Source organism: Amborella trichopoda, chromosome 3, assembly GCF_054954075.1.
Source record: "Amborella trichopoda isolate Santa Cruz 75 chromosome 3, AtrichopodaSantaCruz75HAP2 v2.0, whole genome shotgun sequence".
NCBI classification, from domain to species: Eukaryota; Viridiplantae; Streptophyta; class Magnoliopsida; order Amborellales; family Amborellaceae; genus Amborella; species Amborella trichopoda.
The window spans coordinates 8,680,976-8,698,347 of NC_142338.1; the positions used below are offsets into that span (position 1 = coordinate 8,680,976).

A 17,372-nucleotide genomic window follows, 5' to 3' on the forward strand; every position below is an offset into this window, starting at 1 on the left:
TCTCAAGGAGGTGTGAGGGTCACCTCCTAGTAAGGATTTTATAAGTTAGCCTCATGTTTAGCTGCAATTGGCCAAGGCTTGGAGAATCCAAATGAGAAAAATAGAACCCAAGTACTTATTGAGTATTCGCCCTGTATGGAATGGTCAAGACTTATTGGACATAAGTTCGTATCCTGACATGAGACCATTGCATGGTATGTGCATTTTCATTTCGTACGGGAAGCCACTCTTCCAAATGCATTATCCAAGTTTGTATTATCCAAATGCACATGTGCTTTGAGAGGACCCCTGTAATAGAGTTGGATCATGTCCCACAAGGGTACCACCTGTAATCCATTGAGAGCCGAATGATCGAAAGTTCTGGCTCAGTAGCTTTGATATGGCCAATTATGTGTCTCTGCTTTAGACTATGGAACGTAGGTCTATTGGATCGATCTGAGACTCGGTGGAACATCATTCGGGACTAGCTCAATGGAGTATTCTGATACCTATAATTATTAGCCTGAGATCTCACTATACATTTTGTCCTATTTTATAACGATGAGAAAAACCTAATAATTGCTCAAAAATACTTTAAATATTTATTGTGAATTTTAGAGAATTTTTTGAAATTTTATTTGCTAAAAAAATGAGGGTTTTCATATTGTTTAGCTCAAATTCCACTTTAGTCCTGACCTGGTAATGCCATGTGGCGTCTGAGTGGCCATAGGGCTGCCACATGACACCCTACACCTCACTCTAGGATCACTGTCTAGCTGGGCACTGATCCCTAGGCGGGGGACTAGATTGGCATTTGGTTGCTTGTTTAATAAGGGGTTGTGTTATGGTGTCTTGTTATATTTTGTTATATAATGTTATAAATTAAGGCCCCTTTTTTATCACATGTCTTAATTAACTCACACATGGGTTATGCATGGCATGTGTGAAGTTTAATTAATTTATTTATTTGATATTAAAGAGAAAATGCATTTTCAAATTTGAGTTGAAAAATATCTCCACACACGTGTGAAGGGGACATTATCTTTAAATTGATTAGTTTGAAATTTTAGATCTACAAAGTGATTGGCTGTGATAAAGTCGAATATCTCCACATGTGTGAGCTTTGTCATTTACTTCTTTGCCCTTTAGCCTTTGTGGTTATCTACTCTAATACATTATTAAAAAAAACTAAGGGTATTTTTGTAAGGCCATATTGGATACAATTGGAACAAAAACATGGGCCAAGGACCAAATGGTAAAGTGGTATAACTTAGGGTTAGGGTGAGTGATAATGGTGTGAAATCCCATCCTTTCATCCTAGTGGTTGGATGGGGATGGGTGGCTAGGTACATTAGCCTCTCATGTGCCTTTGGATTAGTGCATCAAAGGTGTTGATTGAATCCAAAGTTACATCCATGTTATAAAAGCACATCATGAGATCTCAAACCCTAACTATCTCAACTCTTGAACCATTTTGGAAAATTGTTGCTCCCCTCCTTCTTCTAAGGTTTTGTGAGAGAAAATTGAATAGAGAGAGCTTTTAGAGTTCCATTAATGGTGATCTTGATGGTGGTCCTCCTTTCTTATGCTTAAGTCCATAGTGTGCATTTATCAAGGTAAACTCTATTGAATTTTCTTTTCTCATAAGATCATATCCTTGGCATCTATAGTTGCTGGAGTTTTGAATTTAGAAAAGTTTCATTGATCTTAGAATCCCCATTTGATCATCTTTTTCATCATGCTTATTCATAGTGTGGTCCTTCATGAGTTATAGCCTATATGCATGAGAATCCATGATCATGCATAGTATCCATTAAGTACTTTGCTTCAAACCCATCAAATAATTTAGTCTCAAAATCTCACTCCATTTTCAGAACTTTTTCATCACGTTTTTACCTATGGGGGTTCATAATCTTTCCATACAAGACTGTTTTGGTGGTCCGAGGGACCACCGTGTGTAGTTTGGCCATAACTCTATTATTCTTTATCCGATTCGATTCAAACCTTTTTCATTTTGTTTTGGATGATAATGCCAGTGTGTTGAGATCTTAAGAAGTGATTTTAAGGTGTGTAATTTCTTCCTATTTGGATTAGACACTCTTGTGAGATTGAACCACTTTTGTACAATCCGAAGGGACAAAATTAAGTCCTTATAGGGCCCGATTGCGTGGCCCCGGCACAAGGGGTTCAAAACATGGCTTCCCTATTTTAATTTGGCATTCTAATTCACTGTTTAGTTGATTTTATTCTTTAGAATTTTGTTTAGATTAGTTGCATGATGTATTTAAGCTTTGGGACGTAGTTTATGTAATTTGTGTTATGAAAGTGTAATCATAAGCTAGTCTTGCTTTATATGTAATTGCCCCATAAGGGGTTGATATTTGAGTTTATTTACAGTGGTCATACAAGGCTAGAAATGGTTGTAATTGTTATGTAAAAAGATTGTAACTTATTCACTTAGCTTGGTTTTTAGCAAGTAGTTTGTTGAAGGTGTCCATTTTGCCTTGTTTTTCGGCTTGAAAATTTGCTCTAGTCTTTATATCCACTTTCAAGGGTTTGTAGCCTTTAAAATACTTGAGAGCATAAAAAGATAAATAATATTATACTGGAAGTTTACACTCCAGTGGGAGTGTTGGTTGACTAACCTTGGGTTGGGAGTATTTCAGGCCAGATCATGTATAAAAACCCTTGACCCTGGGCATGGGCACCACTATTGAGGTTTCAGTTGATCATCCCTTATTGAGGTGGGAGAGATGCTTAGGGATGATGACGAGAGCCAAGAAGTAGTCGGGCTTCCTACGTGCGGGTGTGGGCCTGTGAAGGCAAGGGTCAATTCCTTAACAACCATTGCACGACATATACACATGACAACGACATTCTGGGAAGCAGCTCTATAGATAGGGAATTGTGTACATGTGTATAAGAGAGGGTCTCCCTTGCATGACTTGCTCTTGGGGGGGGGGGGACATGTAATCCACACACTAGATTTGTGGTTCCGTCATTTATTGACTAGCTTTGATGGTCCAATCATGAGCTCCGGCGATTGATTGTGGGTCATGGGTTCTGTTGTGTTAATTTGAGAAGATAGTTGTGGATCAAAGTTTTTAGTATAGATGGAATGGCTCAGGATCTCACATAATCCTGACCTATTGGTATCAATCCACCTCTATATCTATTTTAAATGCAATTTGGAATTTTTTGGAATTTCAAACATATTATTTTCAAACTTTATTTATGATAATGTGATTTTTTAAATATTTTTTAATCGGATGTGAGGTCTGCTAAGACCAATAGGGGTGACCAGAAGCAAAGTTCAGACAAGTCTTCTCAGCTTTATCTCTCAGTTTATATTCAGTTTATTGTTCTTGATTCGTATTTGTATTAAATTCCAGTTTAAACTAGGATTCCTATTTGAACTGGGATCCCTATTTGAATGAGTCCTATTTGCTCAGGATTCATAGATTTTAGTAGGTTTTATTTTATGCTTCTGACGTCATTTTGGAATTGTAAGTAGAACTACCTGGTTGGTGATAAAAGAAAAAGAGAAAATGTTTGATTTTACACCACGGGCACTACTTTCAATTTATAGCATTTGTAAAGTTAATAAAAAACAAAGTTACACAAGTTTAAAGCATTCACCAATAAAGATCCATTCAAATATCTAATACCCTATCTATGTTTCCCAAAATATATTGTAAGCAATACCTCGATCCGAATACCAAAAGAGTGGTCTTCATAGTATCCAGGTTCATTGCTAACAATCATGCCCTTCTGCAATCCAGTCAAGTTCCCATATCGGTAGCTTATACTTTGAGGTCCTTCATGAACATTTAGTGCAGCTCCCACACCATGGCCAGTACCTAGAAGCCAAAACGTTTAAGCCAATCTGTAAGGAACTGATGAGAAATCAGAGTATATTAAACACAAACAAGATGAATAATTAGCAAAAAGGAGATGTTTCTGGCAGCTGAATGAAATATACCATGTCGATAATCAAGTCCAATCTTCCAAAGGAAGGAGCGAGCAAATACATCAAGAACAAAACCAGGAGTATTATCCGGGAATATTGCTTGATCAAGTGCTATATGGCCCTGTTGTTCACATCAACTGTAAAGTCTGTAAAAACATATGCACTAAAAGTCTAAAACGATACGAATCAGAAGCCAGGAGAATTCAATGCAAAGATTCAAATGGAACCTCTGTGGATTATTCTTGGCACTACAGAAGTAACTTGCACATCTTACTGGCTCTCAATACCTAACTCCATGAAGTTTTAATGAGCAATTCAAAGATCAGCAGACAAAATTTATGCATCGTGACAGAGGCACACTTACATTAAAGTCTGCAAATCAACTGATGCTTTGTTGAGAATAAGCATGAAGTTTATATTCACTTTATCAATCTTCACCAGGCTTATAACTAGAGATCATCATTACTGAGTGATACAGAAATTCCTTTCTTAGCTCTCTCTAGTTCTCTAATTTGAGGAAGCCTTTGTGACCACTTGTGAAGGAAAAGAAAGTTCCATGGACGAATAATGTCAAAATTGCACTACATGAAAACACTACCCAAAGTTATGTTTAGCATGTTATTTCATTTCAATAATGATGTTTGACATACATGACAGCATTTCAGAACATAATTGATCTTAAAAAGGTCAGTGATGCATCTCATCGGCTCAGGATGCACACCATGTCAAAAAAGGTATGTCAGCAGCTGGCTGCTACTGCGTGAATGGTTGAGCTGCTAGCAATTACGAATTAATAAGACCGAAAGTCATTCTCAAGATGTGTTAAAATAAGCCCCTTAGGACACTGCAAAGGTGGTCTCCCGAGACCACCAAAAACAAAGGCCTCTATCCCAAAACGCAAAAGGGGATATTTTTTATTTAAAATATCCAGATCATCTTCAATTCCCTTTTGAACAATTTCAAAGGAATAAAAGATGATTTTGAGATCTTATGACCTTAAATCTGATTTCACTTCAAATGGAACGTTTAGTGTCAATCTTTTAAGGGCAATCAATTTGGAGCTTTTTTTTTTTTGAGCTCCAATTTTAACTTTAGATTTGATATTAGGGCTTAACAAAAATGATAAAAAAAAAAAAAAATCATATAAAACAAACCCCTATCTATGTTTTTCGGTGAGGAATCATGTGTTTTTTGGTGGTCTAACCAGACCAACAAACTTTTCCCTTAAGATAAACGCAAAACTTTGATTAACAGATCAATCTTGGTCCATGCAAGAATCATCCAAGAGTTCCATACAATCCAATGAATATCCAAATATTTTCCCAAGTGGAACATCTAAATTGAAATAGAATCTCATCTGCTGAAAAACATTGAATTCATATCAGATAGATGTAGCAAATAACTAACACAAAAGCTAATATGCATGCAGCTAGATATTTACTAAAAATAATATGTATGCATCTAGAGAATATCCTATCCAATTTTAAAGATCAAATTCAGCTTTAGAATCACTGGATTTTCTACTCATCACCAACTAACCCCCAACTTGGTCCCTTGATATGCATGATATGGCACAGACAGCATTTAAGCTGCAACTAATCCTGTCCCATAAATAATAACTGTCATAGGCGCATAGCTCAGTTCTCTATCTTTAGAAAACAAGAGCACCTGTAATACTCTGGTGAAGCAGTCTTTCTGTTGCAAAGTAGGTTCCCCAAAATGCACAGTCCTTGTCACATCAGTTGTTCCGTCAACATATTGACCGCCACTATCAAGTAGAAAAAGTTGCTTGTCATCCACGACACTGCAGCTCTCTGGTTCAGGTTTATAATGAATAATGGCACCATTTGCACCATAACCTGAAACATTGATTAAGCACCTAGACAAGTGAAAATCTTACAATGATACTACAAGATCAACAACCCATGCAGATCGCAGCAGATACTACTGTAAACAAGCACAGCAAGAATGAAGTAGTAATTAAAAAAAACTAAATCTGAGGATATATTCTAGAAATGAGGCTCTAGGGTAGAAAATTTGTATATTAATAGGCCAATGATAAAGCATATACCAGTAACTATCAAATATTTTCCACAAACCCACTGCAATGGTTGATTACCTTATCCACATAAAAATAATTTGCACAGTACTTCTGTTCTTCATTAGCATGCATCAATTTTGTCATTGCTCAACATTTATTCTTCCATCTTATCTAAAAGCATAAATAAAAAAAGAAAATGAAAAACCATGTGGCACACAAAATTGTATGAAACGTCGAAGATTAAGAGAGAGTGAATGATATGCATTTCAAAATAGAAAATGAGAGAGAGAGAGAGAGAGAGAGAGAGAGAGAGAGAGAGAGAGAGCGATCGACCTTCATAGTCAAGAGAAAATGTTCGCTACGATTTGCATAAAAAAAGTGAAGTGGGATCAAGACTAAATTAAACAAAATAAGGAATATGCCAAAAGCAATCATGCAATGGAGATAAAGAAAAAGGAAGATTCTTTTTTTCCTTTATTTGTTGGTTTGGGGGGAGGAGAATGGAGGAAGAAAATGGAAAATTCTGCAGCGTTAAAGTATATCAATCAAAGAATGATGAAACTAAAATAGTAAAAGAAATTTGGTGCACCATGAATGCTTTAGACAAACACTAAGCAAGACACAATTAGACAAAGTTTGTCACATGAACACCTTTGCCAGGTAAACAATTATATTATGGCACACTTATCTACAGCAGCCATCTTAAGAATGCTTTCAATAGGGCTCAAGCAACCAACAAGAAAAGAACAATGAAGAGGTCAAAGGATAGATAAGCACTTTATCACCAAGGATTGAGCACTAGTTCCAAGAAAAATTTATATAAATTGCCAACTTTTAAAACACAGTCTCTACTAGAGAACTTAGATATAGGCTGGAACTTTTAATGCTGTCTTTTTCTCTCCTATCTTCAAAGGCAATTGATCCAAATAATTTAATGGGAGCTACTTTTGCAGAATAGGATGACATCATTAATGACAGACAAAATGCAACAAATAAGGAACAGCAAAGCACTGTTTGCTTTCAAAAGAAGAATCGTAAAATTACATAAAACATAACACATGGACATCCAGTCCATGGGTTAGTTGTGGACTGGAGGGCTTGTTGGGATCTGCATAAAAGAATCATCATCTTGGTTGTTCAGAGGATCCTTTTCCCCTAAAGCAAGTGCCTCTCTAAGGAGTTCATACCGTACATTGGAAATAATTTCCTCAAAAAAAGAAAAAACAGCTCCAGTATTATTTTGAGTGGCCCCATATTCCGATAAATTCTGAGAATTTTACTTAATTTCTGGTGGACCTGAGTTGAATTCATGAAAAGTTTCAAAATTTTAGAATTAGATATCAAAAAGAACTTTTAAAGAAGAGTGAAATGGTTATTATCAAAAAAAAGAAGAGTGAAGTGGTTGCTTTTAAAATCACTACGAAATTCATAATGTAGATCCACTGATGATTGTGTGCCTCTCCTGCCTGGCTTCTACACATGATCGCTCTTTTTTCTTTATTTGTCCTTTGTCAATCTCCTTGTTGTTGCAGTTTCTCTTTTTGTGTCGAAATTTAAATATACCTCTTTGTTGGTCTGGAAACCATAGATGCAACAATATGTATACATTTTTCCCATGAGTAAAATACCATTACCCATAAAATAAAAAAATAAAAAAAATAAAAAGAAAAAAAAAAACTAAATGGCTAATCACAAATAACTCAAGGAAGAAATGCTAACAGAGTCATACCACTGATCGTATCAAAACTGGAATCGAGAAAACCATCCTGCTTTGCACGAAACGCGAGCAATCTATCCGCAATTTCAACCTCTGTAAGTCTCTCTTTTTTAGATATGCTGTCTTCTAGCCATGCCCAAAACTCAACCAGGGCAGCTGCATCCCTGGAAAGCAAAAGAATAGTACAACTTGTTGAAAATGAGGTGTTCCTTGCCTTTTTATCTACAAAGATAACTGTTATTCCATGTAAGCTTCAACAAAAGCTTCATGATCTGGACATCATATGAATTCAGAAGATCCAACTATAGTACCTTATGGCCAAACAAAGGTGTTTCCATCCAATAAATTGAATCGTTTCGAGGGTCTTTCACATGACAAAGCTTCTGGTGTGTGATGCATGTATGTGTGATTTATGTATGTCTAAATATGTTGTGTTTTATGTACACATGGACATAACATATATATGTATGAATGGAATGTATATCGACGAATGCATGTTTATGATGTGTAAGAACATGCTCATGTAGCTATGTGTGTGTGTGTCATTATAGGGGTGGCAACATCAGGTAAGGTCAAGGCACCCCGACCCAGACCCCCGTGGGTCCAAGTGACTTGGACCTGGACCCAGACCCAGGTCTAGAAATTAAAAAATAAAAATAAATAAAAATTTATGATTTGGACCCGTATCCAACCTGCCTGGTGCAAAACATGGACCTGGACCCAGCTCTGGTTCGAGTCAACCCAAACCGATTGACACCCCTATGTCTTTATGTATGCATGTCCATGTAGTTGTGCATATCGAGTGAGGGAGAGAGAGAGAGAGAGAGAGAGAGAGAGAGAGAGAGAGAGAGAGAGAGAGAGCTCATCACACATTAATAGAAATTGCAGCAAAAAACATATTCACCTCAAATGTGATTGTCTCATTCCCTCAAGCTCTGCATGATTTTTTATTGATTTTGCAAAGGTTACAGGAGATGCTCTGTATATTACAGATGGTCCATCTATATGAGAAGTAGATCCTTCTTTAGTCTGCAGTCCTACAGATATTTCTCTGGCAACCCTTCTTTTGTTTTTCTTCCCAAAACTTTCATAGTATCTATTGCAAGCAGCACTAAAAGCATTGACAACTGCAGCATTAATAGAAGATGTATCCAACCAAAGCTTGGCGTCTTGCTCTGCCAACCTGAATATAAACTCAGATTCATGGAAATGATATTTAATAGTACCCAGTCAATCACAATTAAAGGAAAAGGTGCGTGGACACTAATTTAAGAAGGCATGAGAAACTCGCAGCTCATCCTGAAAGAACTAGAAAGTTACCAGCCTATAAATGAAAATTTTGTTGCAATCAGGAAAGGCATATGTTAATATATTCCTAGAGTATAACTCATCTTTAAATGGGTGTACCCGGAAAAAACACAGCTCCAAATCATTCTTGAATGCCAATAATAATATATTTCAAATATAGATTAACTATTTCAAATTTTCAATCACATATAACCACTCAAACATTCTTCACGTACGAATAAGAATATATAGAGGATATAAAATGGCAAAATTCTAATGCATAAAAAGAAGGTAATATTGGCGCCATGAAGGGAATCCATCACGAAATATATGCATATATGCATGCATATCAGAATCATAGCTGTAAGATATCAACATCATTTGCTCTTTGCGAATTTGGTGTATGCTTAAATGGTAAAACTTATAAATGCATGATTATAACTTTTGGCTCCAATACCTAAATCTGATTGAAGATTTCAAAGCACACATCAAGGTGAAAAATGACGTACTTAGAATCCTGAATGGGACTACTTGGGGAGAAACTTTTTTAATAAATTACTGAGGGTGAAATGAGACTGAAATTTTCAAGGCAACCTTGATGGAAAACAGGGTCTAGTGATTTATAATGGTCTTAACGGAAGAGTAAAGAACAACCATAAAGTGATATACTGGGCCTACTTCCTGCTCTTATTTGGAAAGTAAGGAAGTAAGACATGAGATGGACAACAGTTCTAATGATAACAATTGCATATAGAACACGGCCAAACAGTGACATGCATACACTTATAACAATACCAAACATATAATTTCTCTCAAAAAGATATGTATCATCTGCATGTGCTGCGCACAGTAATACAAGAAAATTGGAAATATAGCAGTTAAGTAAAATGAGTAAGTACACAAGATCATTAGCTTTTGGTACAAGGTGGTCACAGTTGCTTTAGACCATTACATGTTAATATCGGGCTACTTAAAATGTGTTGTTGAATGACCTCAAAGTTCACATCTGATGGCATTGGGTGGTTGAGACCTTCTCATAACAAATATAAACAGTCTTAGAGCATACAATACCTTTCTATCTCAGAAATTAGGGCATCATACGGTTGCAACGTCACTCCTGATTTCTTCAAATGGAACATCACTTCATTTGGGACTTTCGATTTTTCCATGAATAGTTTTGCACCATCGACTTCCACAATCAAGTATGCATAGGCCACAGGAGAATGAGGTACATCATCTCCTCTCTGCAGAAGAGAACAAAAACATGCAATGCATTGAATCAATTGATGCACAAATTTAATAACTACATTTATATGTTATGCATATAAAATGAAATCTGGAAACCATTCAATGCAATGTATGGAATAAAATAAAACTACATACGTATTTAATGTCATTTGAATTCAAATAAAACATTCAGAAGTGAACTAGTTAAGATGTTTACCAAGTTCAATAGCCATGCAATCTCATCGAGCATAGAAATAACAATTACATTTGCACCAGCTTCAACCAGCTCAGATCTTAAAGAAGACAGTTTTGAGGATGCATCCACACCAGCATATTTGATATCATGCACTCTAGTTGGGTTCATGGGAGGCTTTGGCCTTGATTCTTTCCAAATCTCATCCACAAGATTGAAATTAGATAAATATACTAATTCATTGCTCTTTTTAGATAAGGTCTCTTTCAATTCCTCTGCAGCATCAGAAGAAAAAAGAAACTGTTCACATCACAACATCAAGACAATACATAAGGTTTTGTACTTATGCAAAAAGTGCAACAATTGTACAATAGTTAATTTCTTTAAGCTATCACACCACATAGGCCAGAGTAAGAAGACAAAAAAGTTATTGAAAACATGACTGCAAATGATGCAAACATAAATAAGCAACAAAACTAGAGAAAATAAAGGAATCACACTCCCTATAATCGACGCATATATCATAATAAAAAAGTTACTGATAATAATAATTCTTTTCCAAGTGAAATGAAACATTCTTAGCTAAAGATATGAGGAGCACATAGTTGAATATGTTGTGAGCTAGTGTTCCTTCAGAAAAAAACATAAGAATAGATCGAATGTTTAACTGACGGAGCTAAAAGCATTTGACGCTTCAAAGTAATATGCAATAAATTTTTCACGAACCACGCTCCTCTCTTGTGTTTTTCCCTCTTCGAAATTTCACTTAGATTCCAAAATGGTACAAAAGCAAGTTTAATTAGATCAAGCACATAGATTTTCAATAACATGGTAGCAAAGCAATTTTAAGTAGATCAAGCATCTAGCTATATAAAGAATCCCTAGTAGGATAAAGAAAACCCTAAAGATACTTTAGCACGATTTTGAGCTCATTTATATGCCAGCCACACACTCTAAACTTGCAATATTCTTGTCTCACAAGTGCCACACGTGGAAGACCTGATATATTTCCAGGAAATGTTTGCCTTATCATTCCAGCTTTGTTTGTTTTACTGCACTGCGTACTTATCTTTAAGCGTGTAGTAGACATTTGCTGATTTTTGTCCCACCATAACTACAGTTATTAGTTACCACTGATGGGTTTGAGTCTCTTTTGTTCATGACACTGTTCCAGGTTCCCTTTTGGGCAGGCACTTACAGATCTTACTAACATGAAGAGACTTATGGAGATATGTTTGGAGTATTTCCAAAACCCAGTTATGATAAACACCTTGGAAACTGAATTGCCAATAATTCTTTGGATAGTGGATTTTAAAATGTAGAATGTGACTATAGCCACAATGCATACAGATTACTTTATCAAGATATCATCAACATGACAATTCTCATTTAACCAAGTTGAGAAATGACCATTACCAAGGGGAAGAATCTCTACACAAATTCTTTGATTCTCAGTACTCAGCATGCAGCAAGAAGGACATGATGGGGCCATCCTAACCTCCTAATGTGACCAATATCCTATTAGAGGCAACACGGCAAGAACAGAAATGTATTAATTCTGTTGCAGCCAGATTTTAGAGTATGATGTTACACAGGTCTAATTGTCTAATTGTCCTTCATTGGACAGGGACTTACCTATGTTACTAGTCAAAAAGACCCACTTAAATAATGTAGCAGTTCAATTGCCTGTCTTTTCTTTCTTAAACTTTGCTTTGATTACTGCTACATTCAAGCATCTAGGAGGGACTTTTCTAAGATCGGTTATTGTACATGTAGGGAGGTGGACAGATCTTCTCACAGCAAGATAAGAAGATTAGATATTATTATTGAAAGGAGAGGCAAGACACCTCATTTCAAATTGAAGAAGAGGACAAGAAAATCAACAAAGATCCATTAGACATCCCTTCTTTCCACGGACAACTCTATCCATGATTCCTCCACCAGTAAGAATGGATATAGAGCTAAAAGCAATCCTTCAAATGGATGACTATGAGCCCTATTGGTTTATCTATTACATTTATGTTTATCAAAAGAGACAAAAGAGACATCCTCGAAGGTAGGTTAACAGCAGCCATATATCCTCGGAAACAAATTCATAACAGGCCATAAATCCAAAAGGATCTCATATGAATGCATGAATGCCACATTCTGAAAGTATGGAACTTGCCATTCATTTTAGATCCTCTTTATGAGGAAGGCAGTTAGGATTTCCTACTGCTCACCAAAAGCAATATATCTTCAGATCTACCGAACAGATATCCTTCTTTTCAGTGTTGCTCATTAGATAAAGGCTAATTGAAATGATAATCCAAAATGGGACCAACAGATGTGGATGATCAATATCCATTTCACAGTCCGACAGAACAAGCCTCCTCATGAATGCACTCATCCTATTTATTGAATATTGTAACGGACTGCCCAATTGTATCAATAAAAGAAATGAGGAAAGAAACTCTGAGGAAAAGACCCATGTCCTTTCAATGGTGGAAACTATGGTAAGTCCTTACAATAACGAGAATCAGTAATAAGAACAATATATTCAACAGCCTACGTGTGAATTCATTTGGAGACTCATACTATACTGGTCAAGATTCAATTAAAAATGAAATGGGCCTACGTCAGAAAGATGTTGCAACTGACTCCTAAAATTGTAATTTCACCGAGAAATATGAGATCAAATGACTCACTGGGTCAATTCCAATCTTGCTGCCAGGCTTCAGCACATCATTAAGCCATTCACCATAAGATGGAACCCCAGGAGTACCAGCTCGCATAAGAATCCAATCAGAGCTTAACTGTTTCTCTGCCTGGCCTCAATAAAGGAAAGCGTTAGCCAAAAACAACTCTTCGACGTGAAGGTATTAATTATTGTACAAGTTCAAATAGAAATATTTCACTAAATTGGGTGAAGTTTGGGGCATAAACCAAAAGAATAAATGTTGGAAGGGGAGAATACCTGAAGAAAATAACGGCCATCAGTCCACAAAGCAGCTTTCTCCTTTGTGACAACAGCAGTTCCAGCACTACCAGTGAATCCTGATATATAAGCTCGCCGCATAAAACACTCAGCAATAAACTCGCTCTGGGAAACAAAATCAAAAGTAAGACAACAGTGATCCTGAGGGATGGAATATAGTTCCAATCCAAGGGTTTGCAAGACATCATGAAGGGAAAACCATGCAATTCTTTTTTCTTTTATTTTTTATATATTTTATTGGTAAAACCACATAAAATTACGCAAAAGATGGGGGTATGTGAGGCCCAAATGATTTCCAAAGAGAGGCACAGAATAAGCATGAAAGTAATTTGTAAGACATATCACATTGCCCCTGACTCTAGAGAATAAAGCTCCGTGCCAATGTACAAAAACCTTCTCATAAAATGGCCTCTTAAATATAGGTTGAAGTCTGCCGGTAGTATGAACAATGAAATAAAGAATTTGGACAGTTGAAATAACGTAATACGGAAGCTCCAAGCCATGCCTGTAGTTTTTTTGGGGTAAATTCCATGCCATGCTTCTAGGTTTTCTGGGGTAAATTCCATCCATGCTTCAAGTTACGTCATGCTAAGTATAAAACGCATGTACAAATAAGATAAATAAACAAGCAAAGCTTTTGCCTAAAGTATGACATACAAGATGTATAGATATAAGAAAATTCTACAGTATGTTGGAATGGCATGCTAGGGCTTCAACCTCATTTTCCAGGACAATCACTTTTTACAGTTTTAAAAATGTCACTGTTAATCCTCTCCATTTTTTCCTTTCAAGTAAAAATAGAGAATTCTTCATAAAACAAATTTTGGAAGCAAGAATAGCTATCTGGTTTAAGGTGTCACTTTGGATATTTACTCGACCAAGTTAGGGGTAGCTCATGAAATTTACATATAAATGGGCAAGAAGAAAAAAAGTCTAATGAGATATCCCAATGTAAAATTATCTGAAGTAACACAAAGTCACAAATGACCATGTTAACTAATGTTCATGGGAAATCCTAAAAAAGGGAAAAATGATTATAGGATTGTAGCCAAACGATTCTTTTGTGAGCTGATTTACTTCTAGAACAAAACAGAGCTAATCCAGAAAGGCCACATGGCTTGCAAGAGAATGCAACTTTGAATTATTTACTCAGTTGAGAGGTGTGTGTGTGTGTGTATGTGTGTGTGTGTGCGTGTGTGTGTGTGTGTGTGTGTGTGTACAAAGGGACCATTCACTTTTAGCACAAGGAGATCACAATTACTCTTGTTCTTTAGATTTCAAATCGAGTGGTTGTGAGCATGTTATTGACTAGACTCAAAATTCCAAAAAACATTTCTCGAACTTCGTGACACATCCCAGGCATAGCACATGAGAGAGAGAGAGAGAGAGAGGGTAGAGATCAATAAGAGTCCTTGGGCTATTCTTCCTTGAGGCAATCTTTTTCTCTGCAAATTGACTAGGGCTCCAACAATTGAACTTTTCATATGATACCTATACTTTTACAAGTTGTGTGAAACTCTGAAGCCAATTATTTGAGCATCTCTCAACAGCCTCGAAAATTACAAAGTTGTTGTCATATGTGCAACAGGTTGAAATGTCTTCTACATGTATCAGATTCTAGTCAAGTAGAAGCATCTTCAACCAAGTTCGTTGAAACAGCATTGAGAATTTTTTTCTGAATTCTGTTACTTTCTTATATTACTCAATCCTCATAAACCACAAACCATTTTCAGGTTAAATGATGAGATTACTCACATCATAGGTGGTACCAAATTACTAATTGATTTCCATTGCCGATTTCACTCTTAAACTACAGTAAATGTCACCCTTTCTTTCTTGCAATAGTGTTCCAGATTATAAAACAAGTTTGGCTATGCCTCCAAAACAGTTACATATCCTTCCCACTAAATGAACATATCGCAAAAACTTCAGACCACATCATACACCCTGGAGCATTCAAAATCCTCGATTTCCCAAGTGCAGCCAGTAAGATTCAAACATACATGGCACAAGGTGGATTCGGCTACCAACACCTTAGCAAAGAAAGGGCTAGTAGGAACACCTTTGTAATTGACTGGCCTCCTTCCCAACCAGGACATCTTTTTCTGGTTTATATTGTAAAATTTCTGGTCATTTGTTTTTGCTGCTGCTTGGACAAAGATTATGCTATACGCAGTTTTGTTTATCTCTTTACTAGCAATATAGGAGTCATTTATTCTCGGAAAAGAAAAACAGAACTTCAGACCATGTTTTCTAAAACAACGGATTTCATAAAAAAAACTCAGTGGGGAGAGAGGGATTAGCGCAATTAAGAGTTTTGGATGGAGAAATACAATCAACAATAGCCCATCCCGAAGAAACATGCAGGATGTGAAAAAACGAAAAAGAGAAAGGAACTTTAGAACAAAGAGAAAGCAGCAAAATTAATAAGTAAAAATGCAAAATTACAAATAGATAACCAATATGAACAAGACATGAGTGAGAAAGGATAGAAACCTGATGTGGGTCTTGAGAAGGAACGATGTAAGCATCGACACCCACTCCTGGTTTACAAAATTGCTCTCTCAGTGCACTCAACTTCTTATCGGGAACCAAAGAATCAGAATGCTTCTTTCTGAGCTCATAGGAAGGTCGAGCTTTGATAACCCCACTTGAGACCCCATTCATTGAGTTCTTAGCCACCATTAGTGAATGAAGAGCTCGAGAATGCGCAGGCGAAATGGAGAGAGGCCTCTGATTCCTAAAAAACAGTCTGGCCCCTATGGTCTGTCGCCATGAAAAGGGGGTGGAGAATTGGAGGCGCCTATGGAGAGAGGAAGGGATTTTCATGGGCGAGGATCTTAGAGCAGCAAGACAAGGGCGAGCAAGAGCAGAGGCCACTGAAACTGAAGCAGCTTCCATCTTTGCTCAGAGCACTCTTACCAGAATAAAATGAAAAGGAGTATGAGGTGTTTTATACCTTCTGACGGAATATACTCCACACCCAATCTCCGTGGGGACGGTATGGAGGTGAAACACGGACCAGTGACGTGACTACGTCAGTACATTGAGTGCACGTTTGGTTAGTCTGTAAATGTTTTTCACCCATCATTTTTACAATTTTATGGGGAAACATTATTTGTTCTTCTAGTTTGATACGTGGACCCATTATTTATTATTTACTAGTTATAATTTATATTATTTTATTTTATATTTATAATATAAGTAAAACCCTTTCGAACTCATGTATATAAGATTTCAAATGATCATCATTAAATTTGACATAAATCTTTTTATAAATATATAGTAATGATCCTATGAGATCTTTTTACACTGATGCGTGTAGTACCCTAAATGATTATCATTAAATTTGACATAGATCTCTAAAAAAGTTACCACATAGATGTGGGACTTAACTTTTCTAAAGATATGTACTAAATTTACTGATCCTTTGAGGTCCTACGCACATGGGTGGGAAGGGTCCTATATATATATATATATTATAGGGTACAGTTTGTATAGAGCTTAGGCTCTAAACAATCAAATTAGAGCCTATCTTCAAATAGTATTGAGAAATGTAGTTTCAATACTGAAAACTTTTGTAATAGCCTTCAAATATATTTTTATTTTTATTTATAAAGTTTAAAGCTTCAAAACTAGTGTCGATCGAGGGATTTATGAAAACTTGGAAATCTTGAAAATCTTGAAAATTGACTATCCAAAAATGCATTATAAAATACACATTTTCCAAAACTTGAAATCCATTTTTTTGTCATGTCCATGCATCTTGATTTTGTGATAATCAATTTGAGGATATTTGAGCATCAAAGCAACCTCTTCTAGTGAAATTTTTGAGGTAGGTTGTAATTTGATTGTTTAGAGCCTTGGTTTTATATAAACTTTTCTTTATTTTATATTATATTTTATATAGAAACATAATTTGTTTCATGCTGGACCGCATTTCTACATATATGTCTAGAAAGTGTAAAGCATCAATCTTAA

The 17,372-nt window shown here is 36.1% G+C and overlaps 1 protein-coding gene across 10 annotated transcripts in view; it reads right to left on the bottom strand.

The window, feature by feature from the left end:
* LOC18428902 (Metallopeptidase M24 family protein) overlaps nucleotides 1–16,409 on the bottom strand; it is a 30,837-nt gene extending 14,428 nt beyond the window's left edge. For 2 of the 10 annotated variants that reach the window (XR_016052971.1, XM_020664062.2), the window contains exons 1-9: nucleotides 15,888–16,333; nucleotides 13,371–13,496; nucleotides 10,439–10,714; nucleotides 10,066–10,238; nucleotides 8,612–8,890; nucleotides 7,720–7,871; nucleotides 5,618–5,808; nucleotides 3,962–4,070; nucleotides 3,685–3,839 (exon numbers count right to left, since the gene is read on the bottom strand). Coding sequence is in view for 4 of the 10 variants with exons in the window: in XM_020664062.2 (XP_020519721.1) it covers nucleotides 3,685–3,839; nucleotides 3,962–4,070; nucleotides 5,618–5,808; nucleotides 7,720–7,871; nucleotides 8,612–8,890; nucleotides 10,066–10,238; nucleotides 10,439–10,714; nucleotides 13,371–13,496; nucleotides 15,888–16,292 (1,866 nt within the window). In the remaining 6 variants the exon portion in view is untranslated. Of the gene's footprint in view, nucleotides 1–3,684; nucleotides 3,866–3,961; nucleotides 4,096–4,257; nucleotides 4,531–5,617; nucleotides 5,809–7,719; nucleotides 7,872–8,611; nucleotides 8,891–10,065; nucleotides 10,239–10,438; nucleotides 10,715–13,101; nucleotides 13,222–13,370; nucleotides 13,497–15,887 lie in introns of those variants that run through there. The other 8 variants (XR_002280079.2, XR_016052972.1, XR_016052974.1 and 5 more) reach the window with 8 other exon arrangements.
* Nucleotides 16,410–17,372: the final 963 nt, after the last annotated feature.